Below are 11,964 nucleotides of genomic sequence, written 5' to 3'. Positions count from 1 at the left end.
ATCTTAGAGTAATCAGTTGTAAATTGTTTGTAATACCACATAGTAAAATCTCATGTCAACATCCAATGAAGTAAAATGCATACCAAATTCATTGATAGACTTTTAGTACATATTGTTTTGGAGAACATTTGACCTCATAAGGGTCTACATTACATCAATGTAAAAGATAGTTTCGACAGCACAAAAGCCCTTTGAATAGTGTAATCACGTAGTCGCAGGGTCAACCTACATACAAAAGAGTAGCACAAACACGTGCTCATAAACTTATACTGTGAAGATGTGTGAGTAATAATGAGTCCTACTCACGATGATCCTTCCCTGATGGAGCTTGGGATGATGTCGATGCGCCTTGTAGTTCTACCAATCTCCGTTCGATTGCAACCATTCTCTCCTTGAGCGCCATGTATCCTATCCGATACTCCCTTGATTTTGCTCGAGCAACGCGAAGGTCCTGAATAAGTTGGTCTCTGTAGTAGGAGTCTCGTTCCAGGTCTTTGGTGCAAGCAGTGGTAGACTCTATGATGCTCCCGAACCTGATCAGTCGTCACCCTTCCGCGATCATCCATAATCGCTATCTGTCGAGTCATGATTGGGAGGGCTCTATCAGCCGGTCCCTCGTGGCTGAGGTCGTAGTAACCACGTTGGTCGCCATATGTGACCGTTGGTGTTGTTGTCGACTCCACCTCTCGATCATTGTTGCCCAATGAGGCTCAGGCCCTTTGTGGCCAAAGAGGTTTGCAGGCACCCTAGCGATGTAAGGAGGGTTGAAGACTTCTGGTTCTTCTTCACTTTCATCCTTATCCATGTCTACCTTGACGTCTTCCTCTTCGTCTTCTTCTTCTTCTTCCTCTGGTTCTTCCTCGGGTTCCTCTTCGGGTTCCTCTTCAAGATCCTCTTCGGGATCTTCTTCGATTGGTTCTTCGGGCTCTTCTTCAATCTATCCGACATTTCCCAAATTGGGAAAGTATGGGTCTCCTGGTAGATGAAATCCTGTCATGTCGTCTGTGCGAGAATAGGAGTGTAAGTAGCATGTAACAGTTGATAGTAATAATATTGTACTATAGCAATCATACAAATACCCCTATAGTATTTTAAATATTTAGATTTGGTTCTTAAAGCGTTCTTTGTAGAGTGAAGTTCGGTTATTAGATTTGTTGCCCAATACGACTATCCCCTAGTATGCGTAAATCACTCCTCGGACAGATATAGTTGATCACGCTATATCCCTCCCAGACTTGATTCACATATACCAAGGAATACTCATGGTGTATAACTCCTATTCTTTTACTTTATGTTCTCCTAGTTATGAAACTACGCGAGCATGCATGTATACTTTAAACAAGAAAACTATTTATTTTCTAAAAGTATATCCCCGTAAAATGTTTTAAAATCAGAGAATTTTAGTCCCAAATGTGTTTATGGTTTGTATATCTTATGTGGTTTGATATACCTAATTCACTATAAACCGTGCTCTGATACCAATCTGTCACACCCCCAAACCAAGGATGGCAGAAACATCCAGGGGTGGAGGATTTCATGTGTAGTATCATAACCACAATGACAATAGTAATTCAAGCAAACACAACTAACATATATATAATTAAAAGAGTTACATCATTGTATGAATTACATGTTTCCAAATCAATTACAATATGTTGACAAAATATGAAATGTTGAAGCCTTAACGTCCCATCCTCAAAATGCACTTGATTACCTGTTTAGTGATTTCTTGAGAATACAAGTTGTTTGAAAAAGTGTCAACACAAAGGTTGGTTAGTTCATAAGCTTTTGCTTTGTATTGATAAAATCCTCTCACTTGTAAATGTAATGTTTGTTCCAGAAAAATCTGGTATTTTCCTTAAAATGTGTAATGTAGTCTTATATCCAAAGACAGAAATGTATAAGTAACCTTTCTTACTTATAGAAAATATTGAAGTTTAAATCGACATAAACGCGTTTGATTTCAATGAAATTCCTGTAAATTCCTATGTTTGTTAATGCTTTCTGTGAGATTATAATAACCATGTTACGACCTAGTTGGCCTGAAACGACGTTCTTCAGGCGTCGGTAAAGTTATGATATTTGTCACCCCAGACCTGCCGGTCTAACTATTACATTCAATTAAGGTGTGGGTTTGTAAATCCCAATATAGATCTATATACAACTATCACGCTCTCCCTCCAGGAGACTCTGGTTACAACACAGGACTTATTCATAAATGTGAAGCAAATGTCTCACAAAGTCATTCACGAATTTACGTGTAATGTAATGATAATCCCTTTTTGTATAAATGTAGCCTTTTTGTATGAGTGTGTTATGCATTGTATCATAAACTATACCTATTATAGTTTATCAAAACAAGGGTAGTAGTGGTAATGTACGTAAACTATATTTATCATAGTTTATTCAAATGTTCGTATGTAACGGATGTACTTTGATTATAACAATTTGTTATCTTTATATTCCATATATATATATATACATATATATATATATATATATATATATATATATATATATATATATATATTTCAAAATCCATTTATTAACTGATGCATATCTATATACCAAGACAAAATGTCAATTAATTGCAATAACACATATTCACATAAATATATACACCTTGCTCGACATGTTACAAGGTGAAATGAAATTGTTAGCATTATTCTGTTATTAACATTTTCTATTACTGTTCTTACACAATTTATAGAATATTAATAACACGTCCAAATCAGAATCCGTAAATCCTGGGAGTTAGGAAAATGAGTCTAGTTTGTTCATAATTTTTTCCATGATGTTTAGTGACTTCCAACTTAGGTGAAAACGTCCATAAACACATACTGGTCCGGATTGGTTCTTGAATTGATAGGCAGTTTTGTAAAAATCACCATAAATTGTAGAAAAATCGAATAGAAATTTTCAAGTATCCATTTTAAAGCTAATTACTTGAACTACTTGCACCTTGTACAGTTTTGAAAAGTTAAATGTTTTAGTTGACCAAAACAGTCTGTGAATGAGGTCTAAGTTTTCTGATGAAAGTTGTTAGAAACATTTAGTTGTGTTCTTGATGATTTAACTTGTATTCCCCCCCCCCCTTAAAACTTAAGAAAATATGAAAATATAGTGGCATGAACTCACCTTAAGTGGTTTCAGTAGATGAGTGTTGGAGATGAGAAGTGTTCAACTCAAGAACACTTGAAGATGCCTAGAAGATTTTCGAGAATCTAACACCAAAGTGATGGAATTTGTGTAAGCAATCTATGATTTGAGTAGAATGGAGTGTAATAATCATAAGGAGTATGAATTGTACTTACCAAGAGTGTAAGAAAGCTTGATGATCAGCCTTGGAATCCCGAAAGTGGGGGAGAAAGTTAGAGAGAAAATTTGAGTTTGATCTTTCGTGAAATGAGAGCAAGTGAATCAGAATGAGGAGAGAGGATGTGTGTCCAACTCTAAGAATGTGGGAATCACTTGTGAGAGAGGTAAAAAGTACAAGGAAGTGACAAGGTATGGTGGGAAGGTGTGTGGGTTAGTCATGGAGTGGGTGTGGTGGTTGCTTGTGTCACAAGCTAAAGGAAAGTCAACACTCCACCTTTATTGCTCCAACCACTAAATCTTGGATAAGATTTACATTAAAAACGTGATTAATTAAGACATATGGGTCTTAATATATGTTAAAATAAAGTTTTGGGTGAAAATCCCACTTTAAAATGATGAAAAACATGCTTAAAATGCTAAAAATATTGAAAACTGGGCAAAAGTTGAAATTTTTTGAAATTCTGGCCGAGGTTGCAAGGGTTCGGCTCCTTGGGAGCTTAGAACCGAAGGTGGGGCTCGGTTGTTCATGGGGATTGAGAGTAGAAGAGGGACCGAGAGATGGGAAATAAGGAACCAAAAGTAAGAGGAGGGAACCGAAGGTGCAAGGGGAAGGGGCGAAAGTGAGGTTCTGTCATCACGCGAGTTTCGGTCCTCGGGGTTTCGGTCCTCAGGGTTTCGGTTCTTGGGGTCTTCGTTCTCGGTTACTGAGGTTTCGATTTCGGCTGCTTCTCGGTTTCAGAGGTTTCGGTTCTCCTAGGGTTCGGCTCTTAGGAGGGTCTCGGCTCCTAAGAGGGTTTCAGCTCCTAAGAGGAGTTTCGGCCCCTTAAGACTATTATACTCGTTTTTACCCCGTTTCAAGCCGTTTTTGGCCCGGTTAAGTGTCGGGATGACCCAAGTGATTATAAGAAGTTACGGGAACTCTTGAGAGAGATTTGGGAGAGATTTTGGAAATATTTGTATGTTATTTTTATGTATTTGTATGTATTAATATGTACAAATACACATGTACAAATGCTTCTTATATATATTTATATATTGATGTGTTTATATTATCATATATATATATATATATATATATATATATATGTATATATATATATATATATACATTCTTATACGTATTTATATGTATAAATATGTATATGGTTTTTGACATAAAAGCCCTCAATTTTATATAAAAAATCGGTTCTGCCTAATGTCTTTATTTTTTTTGCCAGAGATGCCACAAATACCAGAAACTTTGTTCAATTTTGCCCTTTACCCTAATTTACCTTATAGGGTTGGTAGCCCACCTGTTGGTATTCTTCTTAACATAAAGTGTCACATCACCCCCACCACCACACTCTGCCATCACCACCACCCTTTGCCACCATCTACCAAAGACCAACACCACTATCTATCACACACAAACCACCACAACCACTATCCATCATCCACTACCACCCAACGCCACCCTTATCCCTCCATCACAACCAACCTTGTGTAATCAGCTATCATCTTTTTCACCCCATAACCCTACCATTATAGCCTAACATTTATGAACCTGAAACCACCACCAACATTTGCCACCCTTCAGCACACTCTTAAAACCACATCCCAATACTAGAAGCCACCACACAAACACCTTAACACCACCCTTAACCCACCTTTACCACCAGAAGCCATCGTTTTCTTCGCCCATAGGGTATCATTTATAGAAAACCTCCTTGAACACAATAATATGCAATATTTCCTTCACTTCTTTCTCCAGGATCAAATAAGCTTTCTCTTGCTCGCAATTGGAAATAAACAGGATCAATATATAGAATTTCACATTTTTAGAAAAGGATTCTACATCAAAAAACGTAAGTAAAACAATAGATTTGTATGAAATCATTAATACCCTCGATGCAATGATGCGATTTTGTAAATCTATATAAATTGAGATCAATAAGTAATTTAACAATTAAAGTTACATCCAAATGACCTGAGAACAGCACACAGAGACAGCAACGTATTCAGCCTCAGCTGTGTTTCAATTCCGGAATGAAGTTAACATATTCAAAATTCATCATGTCGTTAAATACGGTCCCTATTTGTGATATTTTCTTTCTTCCTTCCCGCAAAGGACACATACCCTCAATTAAAGTTGAGAATGTCGTGCGGTTGAGAGATGTCTCCGGTTATGTGCCTAGAACAGACACTGTCAACATACCGAAGTCTGATGATATTCCTCCATAGCTGCTCCGACAGAGAGTGCGAGATTAGTTGATTTGTAGAACCCAGTCCATTTTGAAACTGAGTTTACCATTACTATCTACAAAAAATACTCTTTCCCATGACATATCTTTTTTATCAGATAAAAAACATAAAGAAGTTACAAGACTTTTGGACGATTTTGAAATCTGACCTTTGTGAACCCATTGGTAATTAGGTTTAAGCATTTTAATGTTTAACCTAATGGGTACTTCCTTGTTGGATCGAAAGGGATCTTTTTCACTTACCTTTAAAACATGACTACCTTTCGATTTAGACTTGCATTGTGAGTGTGAGCTAGAAGACGAACCTTGAGATGAATTTGACTTACCGATTTCGGCTTGGCTAAGCCATCTCTCGAATCTGGCTTCTTGTCCGACATGCCCTTTTTATCGTTAAGAGTCTATTTTTGGCCTTTTTAGCATTCCAATCGCCATTGTGTGAACGTGGTCTCGAAGGATTTCTTTTGGAAATCTCCCCTTGACACGTTCTGCCAACCTTGTTCATAGTAGGGAACATATGAACGATGTGGGCAATTTCTAGCAATGTGACCGGGAGTCCCACAGTTAAAACAAGTCTATCATTTCAAATAAATAAGACTGTAATTTGGTCCTTGTCCAAATAAAGTCTGTTTCAAGGAACTTCCACAAGCATAAGCAAATGAGCATTTATTAGACTGTTTAGCAGATTTTTGTGGCTTCAATTTGTCAACAGTGGGTGTATCATCAACAGATGTTTTTGAACCATTTTTAGTAGAACTAGAATTATTTTTGTTCAACTCATGCCCATCTTGCACTGTGACCTTATCTGCACATGACGTAGAAACATTAGTATCGTTCACACTATCATTATTTACTGTTTGAACTACCAGTATGTTTGCCATAGTGTAGGTGTGCTTCCCTTACCTTTTCTTCCTTAGTCATAGGAGTAAAACTGTGGTTATCATTGAATAGAGGAGGAACACTATCATAACCAAGACCTACATTATTTTAACATTGCCATCTAAGTTTTTTTTTTCAATCATTGTCTCAACTTTCTTACTTGACACATCAAACTTTTTAAAATCAAAATCTTCATTTTCAAACTTAATTTTCTATGTGTCAAGCTCGACAGTTAGACAACCAATTTTTTCTAGAGCATAATCATAGTACTCACATTTAGTGTTGTATTATTCCTTAATTCTTTTTAGATATTTGGTTTAGGCCTCTAATTTTTCTTTTAAGGGTTTTTAGGCGTTTCTGAGAGAATATCCTTCATATTTAAGGTCCCCAATTTCCCTAATTAATAAATCATGTTAATCGCAATAATGTTTAATTGTATCACTACAAGCTTGAGTATAGAAAGTTTCACTAACCTCTTTTGTGGTAGGTGTGGTGGAGACCATGAAGGCGAATTGTAGCTTCATTATCTCTTCTTCAGATTCCTCCACCTCTAAACTCTCGCTGATCTGGGCCAAATTTGTTGTTTCATGTCCTATCAGATTCAGAGCCTGCATTTGATCCTCCCGGTTGAATATTTTTGCCACCATCGCTAGGTTAGTTGTTTCATTATTGGTTGCAGATCCTCTGTTGTTCCCTACACCAATTGTTCCTACTATCTATCTTCGTGCATTCACAAGAAAAACAACCTAGCTCGTCACAGTTGTAGCACCAGAGCTTGCTCTTGTTGGACCCCACCTTCTTCTCTACATTTATTCCCCAGTTGTTCTTCCCTGTGTTCTAAGTAAACTTCTTTGCCCTGAACATAGCCATAGCTATTTGCCACATGATGTCCATCTCTTCCATGTCCTCAGGATGACTCTGATCCAGTTCTCCAACCATGATTGGAGGAGCTAAATCTACTACCAAGAGAGCATTGTAGCAATTTATGAACCCAACCATTAAATCCATGTTCTCTTCATCTTCTTTTGGAATTGATGAAGTTTGAACTGTACTTGTGGCTTTAGAAGTTGAACCAAAAGAACTTGAAGATACCTGATGTTGATGAGGCACAACAGGATGAACAAAATGTGTCTATTGAGCTGAGAAGGCACTATTTGTTGAGATTCCTAGACTGGCAGTACAATGGGAATTCACATGGTTGATTTCACGCTGCCTATCATCCATGTCATATGCCTTGATTATAGCCATCACTTCTGCAAGGGAAAGCTTTCTCAGTCTCTAGTCTTCGTGATCACTGACAGATTCATGACCCAGCTACGTGGAAGAGAATTCAACAGCTTCTTATTAATCTATGTGTGTGGTAGATCGATCCCAGCTGTACTCATCTCTGTAGTGAGACTAACAAATCTTTGTAGCTGAACTTCAAGAGACACCCCTAAAACATGATTAAACATGTTGAACCTCTGTTGAAGCAGGTCTTGTCTGCTCTACCTCGTGTCCTTAATTCCCTAATAAACCTCAATCAAAGCCTCCCATAAATCCTTTGTAGATGTATATTGCCTAAAGCCTTGGGCAATTTTAGGAGATAAGGCCATGGTAAGAGTGGCAAGAGCTCTATCATGGCCTTCAATCTTTTCAATTTCCTCATTGTTGTACTTATCTATCTTTTTAGCAACAATAGTTTTAGCTGCATAAGCCAAAGTTGTTGTAATCCTGACTGGACCTCTGAGAATGCTCATCCATATCTTGGCATGATTCATTTTAATCTACTTCTCAATTCTGAATTTCCATTCCGGAAACCCATCAGTGAACAAAAGACGAGGAATTTGAGTGCCAACCCCATAATATAATCCAACTCCCAATGTACAGAACTGTTGTACTGAGATTCTATTTTAATTAGCAAAACCGAGAACACCCAACAATAAAAACTTGACCGGAAATAATGAAAGTCACTAGGTGAGTTGACCGAAAACTCAAAAAAAATGTTAACCAAGAACAACAAAAATGTTAATCGAGAACTGTTGATTTCGGCCGAAAACGAAAACTGAAAAACACTTACTTCTTGTACCGATTTCAATCAAAACTTTGACTGAAAACCTTCAACTCTGACCAAGACCCACCGAAAATTAAAACATTGCTTTCTTATCAGGTTGTCACCAAAAACCCTTGAATATCATGCTTTTACTTGATCAAGATCCAAATTAATCCAGAAAAATCAAATGAAGATCCACGAAGAACACGATGAATAAAAAGAATCCCAAGAACAGTTAATCGATGAACAACAAAAATTTTATCAATTTAATTCAAAACTTATCAATTCTCGGTTAACCCAATGATTTCAAAATAGCTACAAATGAGTCCCCAAGGTTCTTGAATCGATTGATACATTTTCAAAGCTCTGATTCCAATTGTAAGTCCCAAAACACTTGGATCAATACGATATCAATCAAACTATCTAAAGAATGCGGAATATAAATCAGATGGTGATTCAAGAACATACAAATAACTCTTAATGCACACAATTTATTAGTTGAAATTGTCTGGTACACCAAGAACTTCTTAGTAGTCGAATATAATAATGATGTGCAACTCTGACTCCTAAACAGCTGAAAACCTATTCATACAACCTAGTACAAAGCCTTAACAAGCCCAAGCCCAAGCCCAAGCTGATTGAAAGCATCATTAAGCCCACAAAAATCACATGGTGATTTCGATCCAAACACCATCGAAAACATGGTGTTTTCGGTCCTAGACTGAGAACTCTAAAAGCTACATAAAGCACAGTATAAACGACAAATCATGTCCTAACAAAATTAAACTATTTACACTCAAAATTACTCCACGGGTTTGTTTAGGGTGGTAAACAAAGCATTAATTCACAAAAAATTCCAGTCAAAACGTTCTAATTAAGTCCGAATAGAAACTATAATGTTCATGACAATTTCAAAAATTGGGTGTTTTAACAAATTTCAACCATAAAACTCTTAAAAATCGAACCTTTAACGGATTTAAGGGTGAAAAACCTAACCTTTAACAGATTTAAGGGTGAAAAACCCTAATTTACTGAGTTTAAAAATTATATTTCTTTTGGTAATAAAAACCTACTCGTCAAGTTCGGGATCCCAAACTCATCGAGTAGAGATGGGTTTTGCCGAGATAACACAAATATTCAGATGAACTCATCGAGTTCGCGTATGGACTCGGTGTGTTTTATGTTCGAAACTTTTATTGTTCACTTTAAATAAATTACACTACACCCCACATTCAAACTTTGTTTGTCCTCAAGCAATCATTTTAAGAAAATAAAAATATTTAGAATGCAAAATACTAATAAAACACACAAAAAATGAAGAAAATAAAAGACGTAAAATAAAATGAAAAGAAAAAAAAGTAAAAGAAAGCGCACTCAAACAATGGGTTGCCTCCCGTAAGCACTTCTTTTTTATGAGTCTTTAGCTGGACTCCTTCCCGCTCTACATTGCACCGGTTTTGAATGGAAATTCCCTTTTAACCCTTTGCTCTTTACACATTGTTTTGAAGATATGTAACTTCCTTTTCTATGCCCTTTTCAAATCTTCCTTTTTCTTCTAAGTGGCGTTCTCTTCAAATTTACGCTTTGTGCCTTTTCCAATCTTTGTCTTCTTTTCTTCTTTCTTGTGTCCCATTTTCTTCACTTCCATCTTGTCTATCTTGATTTCTTTTTCATCTATCTTGTCATCATCACATTAAATCACATTTTCATCTTTACAGGTAGTTGAAAAGTGAAAACTTCAAAATTGGTTGACACTAAGCCACAAGGCTTGGTTCTTCTTACCTTCATCTTCACCTTCTTCCTAGTCACATTCTCATCCTTTTCTTTTTCATCTAACTTGGAAAACTTAATTGCCTCCGGTCTTGGACCAATAGTGTGCAAACCAAATCAAGATTTGTTGTCCTTTATGACACCCATAACCATAGTACGTTCTTCATCCTTCAATTTTTCCTACTTGTTGGCATTGTTGATCTCAGCATGTTGCAAGTGTTGGTTTGAACACTGCAAGTCTACATCAAAAATTTTTGCACCATCTTCTCCTATATTTCCCTCAAGTAGCTTTTCCAAATCTTGTAAATCACTTTAGGCATCAGAGTTCTCTTCTAAGTCAAATGTGAACACCTTTTATTTATGTTCTTGCCATTCAACAAGTTCCTTTTCCAACAATTCATCAATTATACCCATAATGGTAATCACATCATCACTAGACTTTGAGTGCTTATTCTCTTGATCAGCTCCAAAAGTAACCGAATCATCCGCCACCCTAAGAGTAAGTTTTGATTCGCACACATCAACTATGGCACATGTAGTATTCAAGAATGGTCTCCCAAGAATGATTGGGACTTTGTGGTCCTTTTCCATATCCAACACTATGAAGTCAGTAGTAAACACCATTTTATCTACTTTAATTAGGAGATCTTCGCATATTCCCCTTGGACGTGTCCTCGTATTGTATGCTAGATGGATTGTCATTTGAATAGGCTTTGGTTTTGGAAGGCTTAACTTCTTGAAGAAAGAGTATGGCATAATGTTTATACTAGCCCCTGAATCAGCCAATGCACGAGTGGTAATCAAGTTTCCAAATTGGCAAGGCAAAGTTATACTGCCTAGATCGCCCATCTTCTTTGGCAGTTCATTCATCACAGCGGCTGAACAATGTTTGCTCAAAACTATTTCTGCTACCTCTGCCATCTTTCTTCTATTCGTGAGGAGGTCTTTAAGCAAGCTTGCATACTTTGGTGTTGTACCATTGCTTCAGTGAAGGGAATGTTCACTTCAAGTTCCTTTCTGTGTTCTAAAAACTTCTTACATTCTTCAATTTGTCTATCTCAGTGTTGTACGATTGCTTCAATGAAGGGAATCTTCACTTGAAGTGCCTTAATGTGTTGTAAAAACTTCTTACATTCGTTAAGTTTTGTTCATTGTTTGCAATTCTTGACTTTCTTCTCCTTTTCTTTGAACCTCTTTTGATTCTTCTTTCTGAATTGGAGTCAAAGGAGTGAAAATTTTCTCAGAGCTTGTTGTTATTGCATTTACATGATCCACTCTAGGATTCTTTTCAGTATTACTTGGAAGTCCACCCGATGTTCTTTCGTTGATTTGTTATGCAAGTTGGCCTAATTGTTTTTCAATGTTGAGGATAGAGGCTTGCTGATTTCTCCTTAACGCTTGTTGCTTTTTCATTATTTCTTATTGTTCTCGTATCGCCACATCGGTTTCATTATGTCTTTTCTTGGATGCAGCTGCAAATCGTGTGAGCATGTCTTCAAAGTCCATTTTCTTTTCTTGCACTGGCTCTTCCTTTTGATAGAAACCTCTCATCTTTTGCCTATATTTCTCTTCCTTTACCTTCTTGTACTCATTGTTTGGTAGCCACTCCTTTTTCGGTTTCCTCCAATCGTCATCAAATCTGTCGCCACTCAAATACCAAACTTGTACTTTCCGGTTCACATTCTTGTCAAGTTCACAATCGTTAGCAAGGTGAGCTCTTCCCCAATT

At 36.9% G+C, this 11,964-nt stretch overlaps 1 protein-coding gene across 1 annotated transcript; it reads right to left on the bottom strand.

The window, feature by feature from the left end:
• Nucleotides 1–10,590: 10,590 nt before the first annotated feature.
• Nucleotides 10,591–11,157, bottom strand: LOC145035959 (uncharacterized). The gene has a single exon (XM_078984454.1). The coding sequence runs from the start codon at nt 11,155–11,157 to the stop codon at nt 10,591–10,593; it is 567 nt and encodes a 188-aa protein (XP_078840580.1).
• Nucleotides 11,158–11,964: the final 807 nt, after the last annotated feature.

The sequence above is a fragment of the Lactuca saligna genome, chromosome 3 (genome assembly GCF_052625555.1).
Source record: "Lactuca saligna cultivar CGN05327 chromosome 3, ASM5262555v1, whole genome shotgun sequence".
Taxonomy (NCBI): Eukaryota; Viridiplantae; Streptophyta; class Magnoliopsida; order Asterales; family Asteraceae; genus Lactuca; species Lactuca saligna.
The sequence above is the reverse complement of the archived record's forward strand: the minus strand, read 5'-3'. Positions and strand labels throughout refer to the sequence as shown.